This window comes from Halichoerus grypus, chromosome 1 (assembly GCF_964656455.1).
Source record: "Halichoerus grypus chromosome 1, mHalGry1.hap1.1, whole genome shotgun sequence".
Taxonomy (NCBI): domain Eukaryota; kingdom Metazoa; phylum Chordata; class Mammalia; order Carnivora; family Phocidae; genus Halichoerus; species Halichoerus grypus.
The window spans coordinates 106,487,858-106,510,456 of record NC_135712.1 but is presented as its reverse complement, the minus strand read 5'-3'; the positions used below and the strand labels follow the sequence as shown (position 1 = coordinate 106,510,456).

The window sequence follows — 22,599 nt, the reverse complement described above, 5'->3', positions numbered from 1 at the left end:
CTCCTGTACATGTAATCACCATGACCAGCTGACAGTGTCATTTATTCAGTTAGTATGCACTGACTCCTACAGTGTACAAAGCACTGTGGTAGGCTTTGCAGGGAGGGCAATGGGGAGGGCAACAGGGAGCAAGAGATACACAGTATTTTGCCCTCAGATTACAGTGTAGTGGTGATGTCACGAAGTAAAGAAGGAGAACAAATCATTGTGAACCAATAGGGCTACTACAGGTGGGAGGAACTAATCTGGACATTCTTTGAAGAAAGCCTCTGAGGAGGGGTATTTAAGTAGAGGCATGAAAGCTGAGAAGGAGTAAATCATGGAGTCACTGGGCAGTAACTTTCAAGGGAGTGGGGTCCATAGGAGCAGAAGGCCCTAAAGAGGGAAAGAAATTGGCTGGTTTGATGAATGGAAAGTCGGTCTGTGTAGTTTGAACCTGATGAGAAACAGGAAGAGAAACGTACTATGAGGAGGCTGGGAAGGTCGGCTGGAGCCCTCAGAACATTGGAGGCCATGGAGAGGAGTTGAATTTCATTCAAGCCCCTGGAAGATTTTAAGGAAGGGAATTAGGGGATTTGACTTAAACTTTAAAGGTCATTCTGCTGTGTGGAGAATGGGTCAGAGGAGATAAGACTACAAAGATTTATACTCAGCACACCTGCCATGTATGGAGATCTCAGTAATTAGAACACACTCTCCTGTCACTTGCCTGAGGTCTTCCCACCACCCTCGTCTGTTTGCCTCCCTGCCCTTCCTCCCAGCCCAAGGTGGGTGTGGTGGCATGGTCCCAGTAGGAAGAGAAAGGAAGGAGGTGGTTTGGGGTTGGTGTGAAAGCATCACCTCTGCATCATTGTACTGACCTCTCTCTCCCTTCAAATGCTGCTTGGTGCCGCCAGTGGGTCGGACGGTGTTGTTTTTGCCCACTGGGGTCAGAGATAAGAAGACATTGACTTTTTGCCAGCCCTTTCCAGTTACTCAGGCTGAATCCAGTTTCTGATATCTATGAATTCTTTTGGAAAAAAGAAAATAATGATCTTCCTTATTAGATCAAATCAACAAATACCTAGTTAAAGTCTATTATATGTAAGTAATTGTGTGAGCCCTTCCAAGATGTAATGAAAAATCGTGATTTTATTTTTGACCAAGCTCTTCTTATAATAACCGCAATTCTGAATATGAACTATTCATTTATTTTACAACACGCATAGGGTGTTTATAAGTTAACTCCCCGTGACAACCATAAGATGCAGGTACTATTATTATATGCATTTTACAGAAAAGGAAACTGAAGCAAAGAGACGCGAAATAAATACAACTCATACGCGGGATTCAAGCCACACAGTCTTCAAAATCTGTGCTCCGATACTTTGTTACTTGTCCATTTAAAAATTCTGTTAATGAGTAGAACTTTTTTTTTCCTCTCAAGCTGTAAATTCCAAATTCCGTCAGTAGGCCTACATCGAGAAATCCTGTAGAGCTCCTACATGGCATGGGCCTAAGTATCAAATGCTGATGTGACTTTTGTCTGTTTCACAGGATTATTGGGACTTTGCAGAACTCCCCTGAGTTTTCAGAGGCCTTTTACTGCCGTAAGAATTCATACATGAATCCAGAAAAGAAATGCCGAGTGTGGTGATCTTCAGAGAAAGCGACGTGGCCCTTGGCTAGACTTGCCGACACCACAGAAATGGGGAACTCTGTCCACAGAAGTCATTGTACTTACGTGGGATGACAGAGCATCATATTAGAAATGAAGTTAGGTTATTCTGGAAAAGGCGTGGAGAGAGGAGGGGGGTGTCTGGTGTCTATCAAATCAATCACTTCTCACTGTGTAAATAATGCTTGATCTCTAAAGATATTACGATTCATTTCTGTTTCTCATATGATCTGCCAGTTGATGTCATCTCTTGAAAACAATGTTAACCCCTCGATGTAGACTGGGATTGCTAATCAAAGGGAAATTAAAGAGATTGAAGCACACAGTTGGCTCCAAAACACAGCAGTGGCATGAGGGTTAAAAACACATTGCCTAACTACTTATTTTTACTTTTATTTGTAACATTTTCACTCCTACAGAACTCTTCCAAAGAATTGTTATACATACTGGGGCCTTGGGACTTCATGTAATTTTAAACCGATTTTGCCAATCATCAGTTTATTCATTCTGAGATCATTTTATTTTAAGCTGCTCTTAGGGCTAAAATGAATGTCTGAAACTGTTTTTCATTGTACCTGCTTTCACCGATACTGAAATTCTTGAGGGTCCCTGCAATTTTCTAAGCAATTTCTTGCTCTCTCTCTCTCTCAAAACTTGATCTTTTTAAGAGATTTGTAGTAATGTATAAATAATAATTTTTATATTTAATTATTAACTACATTTATGGCTAAGTAATTATTATTATAGTTAATCATTGAATATTAACATTTCCGACAGAGATAAATAGTTACGGACCAAGATCTGTAAAGTGATGTACAGATGAAGATTTGAGACTTTTTAAGCTTACCAATCATATTGATAAAAAGCTTGAAGCACAAACTCTGGGTTAAAAATTGCCATTGGACAGTTGTCTGAAGCAGAATTTTCAAAATAAACTCTGTCCCTGAGGTGGCTATGAGAAAAGGACTAAACTGCATCTGTGTAGCTCTGCATCTCCTCCTCTTTTCAGGTTTGTCATCTGATGGAAATATTTTGATCCTAAATTGGAATTGTGAGCCCATTACTCACTGAGCCTGCTGTGGCGGCAGTCTAGCTCTGGAGAGTGCATTTCTGAATATAAATGAGAGGCTTGCCCACCTCGGACAGACCTGCGTCTGAAATCCGAACTCGCCTAGAGTTCTGGGAGGGGCCTGTCTAGTCCCTGCTAGGAACTCATCTCTTGAGGCTTTATCTTCTTCTCTTTCCCTGTCCTTTTGGCTAGTTTGGTTAACTTCATTACTTGATTAGTATTTTACAAAAGAGGCGTTTTCCTTATTTTTCCTAACAAAATGAAAATGAGGGAATTTCTATTCAAAATATGAGTGTTGGTTTTCTTGCTTCTTGAAAAATGCATTTATTTACCTTTTTTTAAAAGTTATGAAAATGCAGCGTATACCCAAGTTTCATTAAACGTAAGTGTACAGCTCAGTGAACTTTCTCCAACTGAACACAGCCCTGTAACCAGCACCTTTAAGAAACAAAACATTACTAGTGCCTTAGAAACCCCTTCTTCCAACTACCACTTCCTTCCTCCAAGGACGACAACTGTCCTGACTCCTAATATCACACATTAGTTTTAATCGATTAGCATGTATTCTTTCGTGTCTGGCTTCTTTCACTCGTGTTACATTTTGAGATTCATCTATATTGTTGCATTCGATTGTGGATCTCTCATTGTCATTACTCAATAATATCCTATTGTGTGATTATACTACAATTCATCCATTCCATTGTTGATAGGCATGTGAGAAGAAGCTTCCAGTTTGGGGCTATTACAAATGGTGCAATTATGAGCATACATACTTGCATATTACCCATCTTTTTTAACTTGAGATTTTAATGAGCTCGTTTCCACAAACATTTTGCCGAGTTATTATAAATATTGAAAATATAGTTTTCAACTAGCCATGGATATCCTCCTCTTCTTCTTCTTATATCACTACCACCCTTATTATGGGTAATTCAAAGTATACTTGTGGATATATTTCCTTAAATAAACTGAAAACACTTATAAGTAAGATTCGTGGTTGGAACATTAGGAGCATCCAGTTCTGAAGAGAACAACTACCTTTGAATCATTTAATTTCCATCCTGTCAGAGCAGCTGAAGAGCAACTAGTACAAATTACAAAAAGACACTAGATTCCCCACTCTTTAAAACATCAGACTCCCATCTTTATGGAAGGACTAGAGTGACATTTTCAGGGGGGAAAAAAGCCTTTCTAATGCCTGGATCTCCTGTGTCTAGAAATAGGAGATTTCCTGGGAGTGAGGGATACACCCAAGTGAGAAGACCAGTACCTCCCCCTCTCTCACACGTGAGGATATTATTAATTGTATATGGCATCGTTGTTGAGTTGTATGGGTCTCTCTCAACCAGTCCCAATCATTTGGAGTTGTTTCATCAGGTAAGGCCTATCTGTAATCTCACGCATAAATCCGATTTCACTATGGCTGAATCCTGGTCAAGGAAAGACCTTAGAAGCTGAGACACTAAGGGTTGGGAGCTAATATAACTCAGGGATGAGGCTAGAAATAAGTTCTCATTGGTAAGGAGTCTGCCTCCATGCTGCAAAGTCCATGTGGATTCTGGGCATGAGGTGGAAAGAATGCTATCTTGGGAGAAGAGTCTATTCTAGCCCTAGTCTGCCATTAATGACACGGTGACCTTGGGCCTTTGATCCATTCTCTTGGGCCTTTGCTTTTCCCACCTGAAATAAAAGAAAATTAGATTCTATCAGTATTCTCAACAAGAGAAGGAGAATGTGTCCAATAACTTCTTTGCTTGTAATCTGTCCCCCAGTGAAGAACCACTGCATAAGATAATTTCAGAACTCATGTAAATACCTGAGTCCAGTTAGACCACATTGTAGTTCAAAGACAAGGACTAAAGTTTGATCTCCTTAGGGTCCATGCTGCTCTTACTAGTTTTCTCTAAAGCCTTTATTATTCCTGTTGTCTCAGAGGGAATTCTCAAAGTAGAAGATAACTGTTAGTTTGGAAATGAGACTCGCCCTGTCAAAGATAGAAAATCAGAAAGTTTTATCAGTTCCAGTCTCAAAAATACAAAATAAAAACAAACATTTTTCATAGTATTGCTTTTCTGCCTATTCCAGGCTCCCCTATGTCTTGAAAAATGTTATGGCCAAATGGAGCTTTCGTCCCTGCCGTCTTACACTTCCTGCTGGTCTCAAATTGGGTCTTTTAAAAATGAATGATATAAACTATTTCACCAATGTTTTCTTGGGTATGCCACCCCATTCTTCCAAAGATACCATGGTTTTCTGATCCGATTTCTTTGCAAAAGTTCAGTGAAAAGGTTGCCAAGTGTTATAGAGGGTCACGGGTATAACCAGATGATGGCTTAGGCAGAAACAAAAGTTGTCTTTGTGCACCATCCCTGGGCTGAAGGATTTGACTTGATTAATCAGGTGAAGAGAGGACCCACCTGTGACTGTTGTCAAAGTGGCACATGTATATTGCATTCTAATCTCTTCTTTAACAATGTTGTCTTAATTTTAACTCCTTTGTATTTTGCATTTCCTCTAAAACAGTGAGAAATACTACTGTTATTTTCCACTTTGTAGCCAAACTCCTGTGCTTCTATTTTGTTGTTCGACAAAGCAGATCCTCTAGGTTGTGCAAAAAAAGCCTGACAGAAAAATGAGCATAGACTCTTGCCAGAAATAATGATGGGCTCTCAGCTTGAACGGTGCGGGAAGACCGGAAGTCTAGCAATTGTGACTAAGTGTTATATTTCTGAATTTCCTTTCCACCCAGAAACTAACAATAATTTTTTCAGGTATCAGACAAAAATGGGGTCAAGTACAGTATCTGGATTATCTGTTTACCTTGGTGCAAATCTTTCAAAACACATGCTATCGATGCTCTATGTCTCCTGAAATATGGCATCAAAGATGCGATGCTAAGATGTTCATGGCAGCTCTACCTTTAATATCAAAGCAATAGGAAGGAAAAAATGAAATAGGAGAAACTGTTTAGATTTGTTCAAAGAAAATATAAAGAGGCTGCAATGGTAGGGATATGTAAGAAAATATCAAGAATGGTAAGGATATGTAAGAAAATATCAAGAGGCTGCAAATGCATTATGATTTCAATTATGTTAAAATATTGTTGCATAGAAAAAGAGTTGGAAGAATATATGCCAGAAATTAGTAGGGAATATCTCTGAGTGGTAGTATTATAGGTGATTCTTATTTCATTTTTTCCTCTGCATTTTAAATATTTCTATGAGGTGAAAACATTACACCTTAAAAGTCATCTAAAAATGTTACTTGGAAGAAAGTAGGAAATAAGGGAGAGAAGATGGAAAGGAGAGGAATGGGGGAAATTGAGCCCCCCCAAAAAAACCTAACTCCTTTGAATTTAAGATGTTTTCATTTATTTAAGAAGCTATTCAGTTTCGCAGCTCAGGCAACTTAGACCCAAGGAATCCGGTGAAGGAGATTTTGGTCAGGAACCGCCTTGCCCCACAACAGGCCAGATCTGTTTCCCAAGGTGGCTTTGACACACACTGCTTGACACAGGGCAGGGGAATTTTCAGACCTTCCATTGACTGCGCTCAAAGTGGCTCACTGAGAACAAACCCTGTGCTCCAGAGGTCTTTTGTTCTTTATTCCCCCTGAAGATACTAATCTTGCCACTCTCTCCCACCAGGTCTCCCCCTAAATAACACCCTAGCATTTACCAAATCCTGGCCGTGGTTAAGGTTACAGCCTATAACTAAAACAGTAGCCAGTAAATTATACAGTGATTGGCCGAAATGCTCTACCTGGGAGGCACCATGATTTACCTGGGGGTCAGATACTAAAATTTAGAGGCTGAACAGGGAGGAAACAGCAGGATACAGTGAATCCCAGGTAACTCCCTGCTTATGTGTGTTTCTTTTTTACTTTGGTCATAAATGAAGATCACACTCATGCTAGTTTAGCCAAAACTAGAGATTTTCTTGATCCACGATACCAAATGTGGGGTATGTCTGAGTAATCGGTCCTTCTTTCCATGTGCCTACCTTATTGTTGCAGACTGCCTTTCTCCAAAAGAAAGCCATGATGGTCAACCATGCCCAGGCTCAAAGATTCTCTGCTTCCTTCACAGGGGAAGGACAGGATCTAACTACAGTCCACTTTTAATATCCTAGAGAAAACCCAATGAAAATCCTAGAGAAAAAGCCCATTTTGGAAACATGTCTACCTCAGTGGAAAGGGCATGGGGAAGTGGTGAGGTTGTACAAACTATGATCATTGATCCCCTTACCCTGTCCTCAGAGAAGGGTAGCTTTCCAAAAGAAAAGAAATCACCATTCCTAAGAGAGAAAGCAAAAGAAACAGATATCCGAAACACTGGTAACACTAGATACTTCTTAAATGCTTTGCAAGATATCTCAGTTTGGATTACATTGTACACACTAAATTTTGAATAAGTGTCAACTTTAATTTTGTGTAATCAAAATGAAGATATGCATTTTAGTTAGAAAAGCAGACTGAAAGTCAATAAAAGGGTAAAAAGGAAGAGAAATAATACTTATTTATTGTGAGCAAGACACATAATATAGGTTGTTTGTATAGAGTTTCCACTTAATATAACTAACCTGTGAGGTAATGTTGGTACCCCTGTTTTACAGATGGTGAATTTGAGTTTCACAGAGGTTAACTAATTTGCCCAATTTCACACAGGTAGTAAATGATAAGGCCAGAGACCAAACCAGGGTGTGTTGAAGTCCAAAATCTACATAAATTTACCATCAAAGCTCTCTGTATCACTATAAAATGCATTTCAGCCCACCAAAATAAACTCGTTTGTGGCTCATAACTCCCAAAACACATCCTTTAAGAAAAACTAATGAAAAATATTGTATTCTCCAATACTTCTATGGCTTTACGGAAGCCACTGTGATTTTTAAAAGAACATTAAGTATTTTGAAGTTATACCAATAGATACTTCTAGAACATCTGCTCTTCAAGGTACTGTATTAGAAACAAAAATAAAAATAATTAGAAAAGAAGAATAAGACAAAGTAATAGTCTTTGGCTGGCACTCCGCTTATTTACTACATCCATTCACTTCTTCCTTGATGGAACATCAGGCACCTTTACGCACATAAAAAGGCCTATGAGATTATCTTTTACTGGGCCACTAGGAAAGAAAAATAAATGAAGACAGCTGGCCTTTTAATATAGTGGAGACATCAAAAATGTACACAAATAAATGCAGCTGAATGTGTGATGTGCCAAGAGATACAAGAAAACAAACTTTGAGAATTCAGAAAAATTTTCTTTCCTAGCATGCCAGGCATTCCAGAAGCAGTAACACCGACATTGCAGTTGGTAATATGGGTGGGATTTTGACAGTTGGAGAAGGAGGCAAGGAAGTATATTGGCTAAGTGTATCTCATATAGAAAATTAGCCAACAAATGAGTAAGAAGTCCACATTAACACTAGCAAAGACAGACCCTTGCTAAGGGGACTATTCGCTCTGAGAATTTTGACACAGCTCTCCATTGTTCGCTGTTGGCTTTTTGACATGTCTTGTAAGCATTTCTTGAAAGAAAAGCTTCCCTTATTTATTCAGAGATCTTATGCTATTTTCAAAGTTTCTTCATTATCACTCCACTTTGAACGAAGTCCTGTGCATTTCTTGCATTTGCTAGAAGTTGTGTGATAAGGATATTACTCCCACTCCTGGAGACTTGGAATTCTACTCTTATTCCAGTCCTGTTGCTAAATCACTACATTTAGCAAATAACGATTTCTCTGCATTTCCATTGTCTTAGAGTTAAAATCAGAGTTAAGATCAAAGCCTTTTCAAAACCAGAAGGCAGGCAGATGGAATATTTTGCAAACCGAACTCCTTGGAGATGATGAAAGATAGCATCGTGCAGAGGAACTAGGGCACAGTGTTATGGAAAAATCTGAATCCAGAGAGAGTCAGATAGACCCAGGGACACACAAGGTCAAAGCAAAGACCAGCCAAATGACTACATGGCAAGCATTTGGCTCCTCTACGCCTCAATTTCCTCCTCTTCAAAATGGCCATAACCACATGCACCTCTCAGGGAAGGTCACTATACCGGTCGCCAGCAAATGCAGCACTGAAATTTAACACCTTGATGGTTACCTCTGACTTCTCCTCGACACTAATGAAGCCTGTGGGTCTTTAAAAACATGAGGGTTTTTAGCTAAAAGACTAGAATTTTGTTTTTTCTTTTTTACCATGTTGTCTTTCATGTTGCTCTAGGTGAGTCGTTTACTTGATTCCTTTTAAATCATTTTCCTCACTAGACATTCTTGAAACAGAAAAGGCACAAAACCTGCAAACTTTAAATAGCAGAGGATTTCTTCAAAAGTAAAGAGCAAAAGAAAGAACACACTCGAAACAAAATTGAAGATTTGAGTGAGACATTAATTTGGGGGAAAACAATTTAAGCAAATCACCTTCACTTTGCTCAGAAAATGGCATTGGCCCAGAGATTTGGGGGAAGCTATTTAACTCCTTTGAAACTTTGTTTGCTCCAAAGTAAATGTAAAAATGTAAATGCATTCTTGTCCCCAAAGATGTCACGTTCTAATTCCCAGAACCTGTGAATATGTTAGGGTATGGGGCAAAGGGGAATTAAAGGTTGCAAGAGGAATTAAGGTTGTTGCTCACCTGACCTTCAGAGGGTGAGATTATCGTGGGTCATCCAGGCAGGCTCAGTGTAATCACAAAGGTCCTTAAAAATGAAAACAGGCAGTAAAGGCCAGAGTGAAGCGCTGTGAGTTCCACCAGCTGTGGCTGACTTTGAAGGCGGAGGAAGAGGGTCACAAGGGAAAGGATGCAGTCAGCTTCTAGGAGGTGGAAAAAGCAAGGGAACAGACTGCTCTAGAGCCTTCAGAAGGAACACAGCCCGGTTGACACCTTTATTTTGGCCCAAGGACACCCCTATCAGATTTCTGACCTACAGAACTGTAAAATAATAGATTTGTATTGTTTTCAACCACAAACAAATTGTGGTAATTTGTTACAGCAGCTATAGAAAATACATGATATAAATAAATATTGCAAGTTACATAATACTTCAGAATTATTTAAACGTTTTGAAAATTATGCTAAGCTCGGATATTATCTTCTAATGGCAAAATATACGCAACTATATAAAATCAAAGAATACTTACTATTATCTGTTACTAGGTAGTGAAGTATATGGTATGACATCAATTTGAAATAAATAACTAGATATGAATTTTCATTATTCTCATCTAATACAAAGTCATAACTGATTCGCTCGCTCAAAGACTAAAACACTGGTCTTTATAAAATAAACATAATTCACCTTACAGAGATTAGGTGTTTGACACTTAACAAGCCTTGCCTATCACCCACCTTTCATCTCAGCATGCAAGCCAATTAACTACCAACAGGGCCTTCCATATATAAGCACTAATATGTCAGGAAAATATTTATGGCTTTGTCCATTAAAGTAGCTAAAATAGAAATTGTTCAGGCAAAGCTTTGAGAAAATAGAAACCCAGGACTATGGAAATACTAATCATAAAGCAGCCTTGAGATTTTGCTGCACTTGGCATATTGTGTTTTCCTGAAAGGTTATTTTTGGGTATTATTTTTACCTTAGGGCAAGCTAATGAATTGCTGTGTTCTCAGGAACTTCTGCACTTCAGCCTCAGGAGTATGTCATAAAAAAGACATATTGCCCCAGTGCTCAAACATTAAAAATAAAGAAGAGATAGTCACACTGGCAAGTGCAAGCTGTCCTGGGTAGCAACACCAAGAATGTTCCTGATTTTTCAACGTACAACACCCATGAGTTCCATGTGTACAGGGCTTCCTCATTCTTGCTGAGTTCTGTAGAAAGAAAAGTGAATGAACAAAGCCCAGCCTGTGGTATGCGGGAGCCAGCTATGAGCAGCTGATGAGAGCTGATTTTTAAATTTTTATGAATTTTACAAGCCAGTTGATATCATTCTGGAAGCTTGAGATCAGCCAACACTGCAAATCAGGGTTGGCTGGTTGGGTGATTGGTTGGTTGTTTGATTTTTCCCGGAGATCCAGCTGTTCATCATTTACCAGCACACCACTGGCCATGACCAAAGGCAACTTGAAATCTAGTAAGTGAAACCGGGTTGGCCTTCTGAAGTAACACAATCTAGGGGACTTCTTATATGTCTTAGATATAACAGGTTTGTGTATTTGTAACTTTTCTTACAGATGGCTCTAATTTTCTTATTCTAACATGTCACAGTTTTCCAATCGATGAATGTAAGGTGTTTTGAGAAAGGGGTGGCTTCCTCCGATTCATGCAATGGCAACATGTGGGCTAATGCTAACTTGAGGAGGTTAACTAAAGTCGGAATAACTATGATATATGATTTAGTCATGATGGAAATGACCACGGAGTTCAAATGAGGAGACTACATCCACTTGAAATCATTAGCAAAGGCTTCAGTAAGATGCATCATTAGGCTAGGTTTTAAAGATGGACAGATTTTTTTAAGATTTTATTTATTCATTTGAGAGAGAAAGAATGAGCACAGTGGGGTGCAGGGGGGCAGGGGAGAGGCAGAGGAAGAGGGAGAAGCAGACTCCCACTGAGCAGAAAGCCCCTTGTTGTGCTGGATCCCAGGACCTGGAGATCACGACCTGAGCTGAAGGAAGATGCTTAACCATCTGAGCCACCCAGGCGCCCCAAGGTGGGCAGATTTTTTTAAATTTTATTTTATTATGTTATATTAGTCACCATACATTACATCATTAGTTTTTGATGTAGTGTTCCATGATTCATTGTTTGCGTATAACACCCAGTGCTCCATTCAAAATAGCAAGGCAAGAATTCCAAGAGACAGGAACAACTTGAGTCGAAGTGATAAATGGGACAGTTCTTCAAAGAGCCAATGGGGTTGTCTAAAATTAACCAGAGGAAAATTCACTTCTCAAAGTAGTTTGGGGCCAAATTGTGGGGATCTAGAATTCCAGACTAAAAAGTGTACACGTTGTAAGTGCATTTAAAATTTAAAGCCTGATCCTCTGTCAGAAAAGGGGATTGTGCTAATGTGACACCAGACACCTAGTAAACAACGCGAGGACTCATGTCGGTTTCCTTTACCACTGTACCTCTTGGGCCTGGTACCGCATCCAGCACATCGTAGCACTCAAATTCTTTTCTGTTTGGAGACCATGAGTTGAGTTTATGTCACTGTACTTAATCCTTCTCCCACCAAACACACCTGTCAAAATATTTCCAATATATTCCAACTAAGCCAATCTTAAACTATTTTCTGAGTCATTTTGTAAAATGACTTAAATATCTTTTCCTCTGGTAAGACATTTTGCCAGTTAAAATTAATAGGGCACGTGATGTGATGAGCACTGGGTGTTACACGCAACTAATGAATCACTGAACACTGCATCAAAAACACGATGTACTATATGTTGGCTAATTGAATTTAAATGAAAAAAATGAAAATAAAATTAACAGGTTAAAGTTAAGAGGCAAGACTAGTGCTAAGCCGACATAATTAGAATAGGAAATTGTGACAAAAGACTTGAACAAGGGAGACTTGCTTATTAGTGTGGTTCTCAGTCTGTTGTGGAGCCTTGAATCAGAAGCAGCCAATGGTACTCAAAGGGAGGTCAAGGCAACACAAAAGAAACAGAGTTGAATAGAATAGGGGGAGGATACTTTAGTGAGGAGGCTCATTTAATTTCAGCTTCAGCATCACCTGTTCCCTGAAAAGAAAGTGTGCTATGCTGGAGCCCCTCCTTCTTCTGGGAATCAGGACAAATCAATGACAAAGTCCAGGAGCAGTGAGGCAGCAGGCTTGGAGCTCTATTAGATAAGGCCACAAGCACTAGACACAATAGATCAAGAACATTAACTATTTATAAATCAGGGAGAGATGGGACAGAAAGTGTCACAGCAAATGTCACCAGTTTCCCTTTGTCTTAACTTCCATTCATTACATAGGAACAAATTCCTGATCTTCTCAACTTCCTCCCAAATATTTCTGAGAGTTCTATGAGGACCACACTCATGTTCCATGTCAAACCAAGTCCAGCACGCTTGACCACTCAAGAATTCCCTCCTCTCTGGCTCCGGTTTTCTGCGAAAACTTTTCCTATTAATGCCAATTCTTAATGCAGTAGCTGTGCTCTGGTGCCCATAAAGGGGGCTACTGCTGCTAATCCCCATGAAAGGAACAGACTCAGCTACCTGGTCCCAGGGATAGGGCTCCCAGAGTGCTGATGCCGGACACCGAGGGCATGGTCATCTGACCTGCGGGCTCTGTCTCTTGTTACTGCCAGAGATTCCCGTGCAGAATCTTTCCATTGCAGCAACTACCATGTGATTGACACCTTATGTTCCCACCTTACACAAAGATTTTTATTTTAAGGGGGGGGGATATATATAACACATGCTTTTATTATAGAAGAAATGGTGCTATATATATATATATATATATATATATATATATATATATATGTATGTATAGTGTTTGTTTTCCTTGTTATTGCAGACCTCTTGATACAAGACTCAAATTAGAACTAGTGACAACATTCTCAATGATAATTATCTCAAGGAATGTCAGTGATTTTCCTTCACAAAGGTACTTATTATACAGTAGTACAGAATATGATAAACAGATCCCTTCTGGCTACTGAAATGTGGCCTAATGTCCCAGTGTGATTTGTCAGGTAAAAACTGCTGTGTCCCAGTGCCCATTCTCCTTTTTTTCCTTTTTATAACAGAATTTCTGAGTTTTGTGAACACATGGCTACTCAGCTAGAGACTATATTTTAAATATAGTCAGGGGTTGTTGGACATGTAATTATGTTTCAGGGGTGGCTGGACATGTAATTATGTTTCAGCAAATAGAATGTGAACAGAAGCAGAGTATACAACTTCTGGATCATATTATTTAAGGAGATTTCTTGTACTCTATAATACATCCCTGAACATACAAATGTGGTGTTGATGAGCTAGTTTCAGTCTGGGCAGGTAAAGTCACAAGATAGATAGACTCTGGGTCCCTGGCAAAGCTCACTCTGGGCCTATTCTGGACTAATAAATGAGAAAGAAACTTCTATCTAGTTTGAATTTGAGTGTGTTTTATTAGGGGGACAGGAGTCTGCTTGTTACAGCAGCTCAGCCTGTGTGCTAACAAATACAAGGAGTCATTATAAAGTCATCTGTGTCTAGAAGGAAGAAACAAAAGTTTAAATATTTGTATATGAATGCCCAGAGAAACTATATGATACAATCTTAGGGATCATGCAGCCACTGTGAGACTAATATCTATTGAGAAGAAAACTGTGGGCTTAAACGTTAGATGTTACACACTACAAGCCATATGACAGTATGGCAATCAGTCTTATTCAGGACTTAATATGACAAGAGAGAATTATAGTAAAATAAATTTTCTGGTGTCTTTTGCAGCCATTTCTCTCATATTAACTCCCATGCCCTCATACTCAAATGATCAAATAAATAAAATTTAAAGGACAGTTGAATGTGTCCTGGTAATCAATGCTAGCTACTGTAATGAAGATTCTCCCAAACTGGAAAGCACAATCAAAGTTTTGTTCTCCTTCACCTGATATCTAGTACAGCCGGGCATTTTCCCTGGGTGTTCTTCTCTGACTCATGACTGTTATCTGGCTCCTTCTAGCATTTTTACCCACCATCTTGGAATTCTTTGCTTCCCACCAGTGGACTGGGTGGGGGGACATAGAGAGAGATCCTGGGGAAATCACACAGAACACCCAAGGCTAGAAGTGAGAGCCAAAATTTTCACTCACGTTTTATTGACCAGAACTAGTCACAAAATTGAGAAATGTAGAGAGCTCATTGATAGTCATGAGTATCCACAGTCTCTTCCACAGCAGTCATTTTGAGTGCTTTGGAAGGCAACAGCCCTAAACATATCAGTTATAATCTGCTGTCCCTGAAACTCCCAGTCCCCTGCAATTCCATAAAATATGCCCTGAAGTATAAACTGTAACATATGCCAAATAGGAAGGACTCAGGATAGCCCCCATTCTACAGTATTGGCCCTAATTTTATGAAAGTTAAGAGGTTAAAATTAATTTTCTCTTGATCCCCTTCACCCATTTCTGCCCCCCCCCACCCCTCTACTCCATTCCCCTCTGGAAACCACCAGTTCTCTGTATCTATGAGTTTTGTTTTGTTTCTTTTTATTTGTTTTTTAGATTCCACATTTAAGTGAAATCGTATGGTATCTGTCTTTTTCTGTTTAACTTATTTCCCTTAGCGTAATACCATCAAGGTCTATCCATGTTGTCTCCAACAGCAAGATTTCATTCTATGTATGGCTCAACAGTGTTCTGTTGTATACATATACACCACATCTTTATCCATTCATCCATTGATGGGCACTCTGGTTGTTTCCGTATCTTGGCTATTGTAAATAAAGCTGCAGTAGATATAGAGGTGCATACATTTTTCTTGAATTAGTGTTTTCATTTTTGGAGGATAAATACCTGGAAATGGAATTGCTGGAGCATATAGCAGTTCTCTTTAATTTTTTGGAGGAACCTCCACATTTTCTACAGTGGCTGCACCAACTTACATTCTCACCAACAGTGCATGAGGGCTCCCTTTTCTCCACATCTTTATCAACACTTGTTGTTTCTTTTTTTCGGATAATAGCCATTCTGACAGGTGTGAGGTGATATCTCATTATGGTTTTGATTTGCATTTCCCCAATGAGGAGTGATGTTGAGTATTTTTTCATATGCTTGTTGGCCATCTTTTCTGAAAAAATGTCTATTCAGGTCCTCTGAGTTTTCTAAATATAAAATCACGTCATCTGCAAATAGTGACAGTTTTACTTCTTCCTTTCCAATTTGGATGGCTTTTATTTCTTTTTCCTGCTTAAGTTCTGTGGCCAGGACTTCCATAATATGTCGAATAGAAGTGGGAAAAGTGGGCATTCTTGTGTTGCTCCTGATCATAAAGGGAAAGCTTTCAGCTTTTTACTGTTGAGTATGATGTTAGCTGTGGGCTTAACATAATGTGGCCTTTTTATTATGTTGAGATACTTTCCATCAATACCCACTTTGTTGAGAGTTTTTATTATAAATGGATGTTGAATTTTGTCAAATAATTTTTCTACACCTATTGAAATGATCATATGATTTTGAGCCTTCATTTTGTTGATGTAGTATATCACACTAATTGATCATAAACCCTGCTGGCCTCCAGACCAGGGGACCTGGGGGTTGCCCCTGGAGACAGTTGCAAAACTTGGGGTTCTGTGCTCAATATCACTCATCATCAGGGAAATATAAACCAAAATCACGATGAGATACCACCTCACACCTGTCAGAATGGCTAAAATTAACGACACAGGAAACAACAGATGTTGGTGAGGATGTGGAGAAAGGGGAACCCTTTTACCCTGTTGGTGGGAATGAAAACTGGTGCAGCCACTCTGGAAAATAGTATGGAGATTCATCAAAAAGTTAAAAATAGAACTACCTCATGACCCAGCAATTGCACTACTAGGTATTTACCCCAAAGGATACAAAAATACAAATTCGAAGGAGCACCTGCACCCTGATGTTTATAGCAGCATTACCAACAATACCAGACTATGGAAATAGCCTAAGGGTCCATCGACAGATGAATGGATAAGGAAAATGTGGTATATGTATATATATATATATATATATATATATATATACACACACACACACACACACACACAATGGACTACTACTCAGTCATCAAAAAGAATGAAACCTTGTCATTTGCAATGACATGGATGGAGCTAGAATGTATTATGCTAAGCAAAGTAAGTCAGTCAGAGAAAGACAAATACCATATGATTTCACTTATATGTGGAATTTAAGAAACAAACCAGATGAACATAAGGAAAGGGAAAAAAAAAGAGAGAGAGAGAAGGAGGCAACCATAAGAGACTCTTAACTATAGAGAACAAACTAAGTGTTGCTGGAGGGGACTGACGGGGGGGGATGGGTTAAATGTGTGATGGGGATTAAGGAGGGCACTTGTTGTGATGAGCACTGGCTGTTTTATGTAAGTGATGAGCTACTAAATTCTACTCCTGAAACCAATATTACACTATCTATGAACTAACTAGAATGTAAATAAAACTTGATACAAAAAAAAAAAAATGGGGTTTGGAATGAAGGTATGAGCTCCTTTCTGGGAAGTAGTGAGGCCAAAGGACAATGCAAAGATGGTGTCTCCTGGCCTATGTTCCCTGAGAGCACCTCCATAGCTTCTAGAAGTGTGGCAAACCTGATGCCTGCCCCTCAGGCTAAAGCTCCAAGACGAGTAAATGGGCCTTTCTCACAGGAAGACAGGGATGTTTTAGTCTGCTGTCCATGCAGTGCCTTGGGGATGACAACCTTTACCCAGAACTGTCTCTCCAATTGTTTCAGACACATGGGACCCAGAAACTCCACCCCACCAGCCACCACAGCCAGGCACTCAAGGCGCATCTCCTCCATAAGCTGCATGCACCCACTGGCTTTGGCAAGACTGTGGAATTGGCACAGGGGTGAGGTGCTGGCCCATCAGCTTTGGCTGGGCTGCAGGAGCCATGCAGGGGCAAAAAGAAGGCATTTTAAGTTTCCTAGACTTTGGATACTCTTACTTTCAGAAATGCCACCCTACTTCGTATCAAACATATTGAAATATACTGAGATTCCACATGAAATATAATATATGTGAGTTTACATGAGTTTCATGTTTTGGAGCCAAAACCATTTTCAAGCCTAAACTATTCTATTGACCTTAACACTATATTGATAGAGAACTGGTCCTCCAAAGAATCATTCTGCAGATTCTCATGAAAGAAATTCCGGTATGACTCTGTGGGTTCCATCATGCAGAGCTCCCAGGGAATGGAACATATATTAGAACACTCTATGCTTTAAAAATAGTGACCATACAAGTCACTATTTTAACCAAAGAGGCTAGAATAGGATTGGTAGAAAGCGTAGCCTAACTTGGTGAGGAGGCCAAGATGTAGTCAAGCAATGTGGGTCAGCAACCTTGATGGTTCTTGAGTGTTCTCAGAATGTGACCGTGGGAGCAAGTTAGGCATACTTAAATGGGTCTAGAGATTTGAAAGGGGATTTAATTTTATGTGGAAACATTATTTACACTAGTTGAGGTACAAGAAAATGGGAAGTAGATACCTTAAAAATGACATGGGCTATCAGACTGATTGGTCTCTGATCCAAAGAAATTCAGTGGGTTGAGCCCTTCCTACAAAAAGTTAGGGAGTTTGCTCAATCAGTATTTCACACTATCTTTCATGACCTCCCCATTGAAAATTGTTGTAAAGTATATATATCTGATCTATTACCCAGAAGGGCAATCCAGTTGTAGACACTACTGAGGGATTTGTGAAAAGAATAGCACTTGTTCCAAAGGACTTTATGCCCGGGGATCCTTTGACCTGAGTAGAGAGCAGGAAAATGCATGGCCCCTTAACCCAGACTCAGTCCAGCCAGGCAGGTACCAACTTACACTGCTCACTTCTGAGGATTCCACATCTTCCTTGATAAGTCATGTAGAGAGGTCAGTGCAAATAAACTGGGCTGGTGAAGACTTGGTCCATCCAAGAAATTTAAATTGACTTACCAATATGCTATACAACAGCCAAAATAAAACAACATTTGTGACAACATAGGCCACATGTCTATCACCAAATGTCTATCACCACAAGTTGACCTGGTAGCTAATAAGGTTATCTATTACTTGGTTCTACTGAGGGAAGATAGAGACTATTGCTTTCTGAAAACCAATAAAACTGGGTATGTATGCAATAAATTCCTGTAAGATACCAGCTTCATTAGGAAATATTCCTTTGTTTGAATGCCTGTGTCTTATGCACCATGAAAAACAAATTTAGAATTATTTGGCATTCCCAGTCTTGATCAGTATGAGATAACTTCTTTTTAAATCCAAGATTACAAATAAAGTCATCATATAAGGCCAGTGATGAAAAATAGTGAAAAATATTTTAAAACCATGGTTCATTCTGAAATCAACTGGATTTGGCAAGCATTTAACTAATTAAAACCTATTTTGTAATTTGAAATTGGGCCAAGCCATTAAAGATAGCCTATACAAAACCGTCCAGGCCAATAAAGAAGGAACTCAAAAATGAGGATGAACCCAAAATGAGCAGAGCAGCTGCCTAACACCTGGTAGTTAATGAAAATCAAAATCAAATGGTAAGAATAGCTAGAGGAATGGTGGGAATACATAGTAATAAACCATGTCAAGATGACTATTTACAGAAAAAAGAAGGATCACCACAAGGAGAAGGAAAAAATTCAAGCTTCCCAAGGTACTGAATTCTATTTCAAATAATCCAAGCTTAAACCACAGAGCATCTCTGCACCAACAAACAACTCAATTTTGATTGAAGCAGGGAAAAGAAAGCAGAAAATCAAATCCCACTTAAATGTATATAGAGAGAAATTGACCATCAGAAAATTAAAATGATCTTATTGCTGTTGCTTATTAACAACTCCAGAAGGAAAGAGAATAGGACTGGAGGTGAGGGAAGGAGGCTGTGACCTTGGGCAAGCTACCTAGTCTCTACACGCTTCAATTTCGTTTCTAAATTGAGGGAGCTGGATAGATGATGTCTAAAGTCTAACACTGTATTTCACTGAAACTTAAGAAGTCTCAGCGTGACTAAATAAGGGGAATGGTAAATCACTGCGAACAATAAGAAACAGAGCCCAAGGGAAGCCCATGCTTTCTTTATTCCTTCTCTTTGAATGAGACCCATTGTACCTAGATTCAAAGTTCTCTCTTCATTTCCTTGGTAAGACATTGTTTCTTGTGTCTAGTCGTGTGTAGTTTCTTGTGTCTTTTTTTCCCTTCCATCAGGAATGTTCTAAGGCATAAGTAAAGTTCTTGGAGCCCTACCCTTGTCACCCATAACTTTCCTCAGTACCCTGCCTCTGGCCTCGGCCAGCCCTCACATACAGAACTGTGCCTGGCAGACACGTCCTGGGCCCAGAAGTACAGGCTTCCCATGGGAGGAAAAGGATAGGGAAGACCTATGGGAGAGAGAGCATGTAGTGGGTGGGGGTTGGGGGGGCAGGAGCAGAGGGAGAAGGAGAGAGAGAATCTTAAGCTGGCTCCATGCTCAGTGCTGAGCCCTCCATGGGGCTCCATCTCACGACCCTGGGATCATGACCTGACCCAAAATCAAGAGTTGAATGCTTAACCTACCGAGCCACCCAGGCACTCCAGAAGGACCTATTTTTGAGCTCTGCTAAATTATAGGTGCAATTCTGGGTACTTTACATAGAGTGTCTCATTTAAGCTTCAAGCTATTAGACCTTCCACTTACAGAAAAGAAGAGAGAGGCTTGCAGAAGTTGGTTTGCTTATACTAGGTTACCTAGCTGGAAAAATGGCAGAGTGAGGACTGAAATCCAGCTCCTTTTTACCACTTATCTCTTTCAGAAAAACCTTTCAATTTGTGTTTGGTTCAGGTGTTAGATGGCAATCAAAGGAATCACAGTAAATGTCTATTCCCACAGCTTGTGAAGTGTTCTGTCTCTCTCCCCCTGGCCTTGTACTTTGCCCCTTCAGGGCCCAGCTCAAAGCTTCAAAGAAATTTCTATTTCTTACTCACCTTGCCTTACACCAGTCCCTGACAACGCTATGCCACCATGATGGGCTTGATTGTGTCTGCCCAAAAGATGTTGAAGTCCTGACCCACAGGCCTGTGAGTGTGACCTTATTTGGAAATAGGGCCTTTTCTGATGATCAAGTTAAGAGGAGTTCATAAGGGTGGGCCCTAATCCAATGTGACTGGTGCCCTTAGAAGAAGGGGAAATTTGGACACCAAGACAAACACGCACACAGGAGGGATGACACATGAAGATGAAGGTGGAGATTGGGGTGATGCATCTGTGAGCCAGGAACACCAGCATTTGTCAGCAACACACCAGAAGCCAGGAGAGAGGCATGGAGCAGATTCTCCTGCACTGCCCTCAGAAGGAACTAACCTTAGTTGGTGGTACTTTGTTATGGATGTCCCTGGAAATAAAGACAGCAAACTATAAAATAATAGTATATAGGGTAACAAGAGAACAGCTAATTATATGACACAAAATTATTCGGAAAACTCAAATAAAAATTCAGAGGGCAAAAGTAATGTAATATTTGATCAATATGTATTTATTCTACTCTGATTATGAGAGTATTTGGAAAACGAGGCCATCAGATGTAACCAAGTATTTTAATTACATTAATTGCTCATAAAAATAAAAGCTTTTAGTCTGTAAGTAATTTTAATGCCTCCTAGAACTGTATTCTCCAAGATTCATGCATGTGAAATCAATAAACGTGTTTCCAAGTCTCAGAGGAAATTGATACTGCAAGAAACTGGAAGATATTTAACTATTGAAACTCAGTCCTAAGTTTCAGCTAAGTGCAGGTAGGTTATGATTTTGAAAACCTAGGGAATGAAAAGCAACAGGCAAGGATACACTTCATAGATACTTTTCCCTTGAACCTTTAGGAGTAGCCTCTAACAGCCCAACTCAGGCCATACTTTCATATGCGTTTCTAGTTTGCTTTAAAGCACAAAGGGAATAGAATTCAAATAGCACAGAAAATAAGGTTGTGTCTTAGTGGACCCAATTCAATTTGTTAGCAAAGATTGAAATTCATTTGTGAATTAATTGGAAAATCATCAAACACAGATTTAAGATAACCATGCTTTCATTGTGTATCAAGTGAGGTTGGTTGGCACCAAGAAAAGAAAAAGCAACTTTAAAAATAGGTTATATAGAGGGGGCGCTTGGGTGGCTCAGTTGTTAAGTGTCTGCCTTCGGCTCAGGTCATGATCCCAGCGTCCTGGGATCGAGCCCCACATCAGGCTCCCTGCTCTGCGGGAAGCCTGCTTCTCCCTCTCCCACTCCCCCTGTTTGTGTTCCCTCTCTTGCTGTGTCTCTGTCAAATAAATAAATAAAATCTTAAAAAAAAAAAAAATAGGTTATATAGATCAGCACATTCTGTATTTTCCTGTCTTATTTCTCATCAGCCGCCAATCACATTTCTTCCAGTTCCAGATCATTAGAATGCATTATTCAAGAAGCTAGTTAAAAATTTGCTGAGCAACTGTTAATTTTTTTCATTACCTTAACAAATATTTATTTTTATTCATAGAGCAGGCTAGGCACTGTCCTTGGATACAGTGCTAAACAGAACAGGTACCATCTCTGCCCTCATAAAACCCACCCTTGAGCTTGTTTGTAAGCCTGCGTTTGATGCAAAGGGAGGGCATAGAAGTGTGATATTCCCACAAGAAGTTTATGGTGTATTGTGATGGCTAGACCTATATAAGATCTCTCAAATAGCAATACAGTGTACAGCACGGAATTAAGAGTCCAGTAGGTGACATTCACAATTACTGTCACAGACACACATTGCTTTTCTGCCTAGAACTCTCCTTCTATCAATTGTCTCATATCCATGACTGCAGTGGAGGCAGACATGTTTCAATGGGATCCAGCCCCAGGGACTATATACATCAGCTATAATCATCTATAATCTAAAATGGATTATGATAACTGCTGTGATTGAGTTGCAACCCAGAGAGCAGCCAAGGCTTTGCTGCCCCTTGAGATCTAGAGAAGATCAACTTAAATCCCCGTGTTTGTCCTGTAACTCATAACACCTTCAGCCTCCATGTTCTGCTCGGCCACCTTATTTTTTACTGTCTTTTAAGTGTACCTTTATTTCTACCATTTTCAAACCAAATGTGCCTCCCCAAAACAAATGAAATAAAATGAAGCCTACATCCACGAGGCTTTTATTTTTTTAAAGATTTTATTTATTTGACAGAGACACAGCGA

General features: G+C 39.6%; 1 protein-coding gene across 3 annotated transcripts in view; it reads left to right on the top strand.

The window, feature by feature from the left end:
* MME (membrane metalloendopeptidase) overlaps positions 1–3,602 on the top strand; it is a 100,066-nt gene extending 96,464 nt beyond the window's left edge. For all 3 annotated transcript variants that reach the window (XM_036120600.2, XM_036120602.2, XM_036120601.2), the window contains exon 23: positions 1,537–3,602. In XM_036120600.2, coding sequence (XP_035976493.1) covers positions 1,537–1,636 — 100 coding nt within the window. In that variant the 3' untranslated portion in view covers positions 1,637–3,602. The remainder of the gene's footprint in view (positions 1–1,536) is intronic.
* The last annotated feature ends 18,997 nt before the right edge of the window (positions 3,603–22,599 follow it).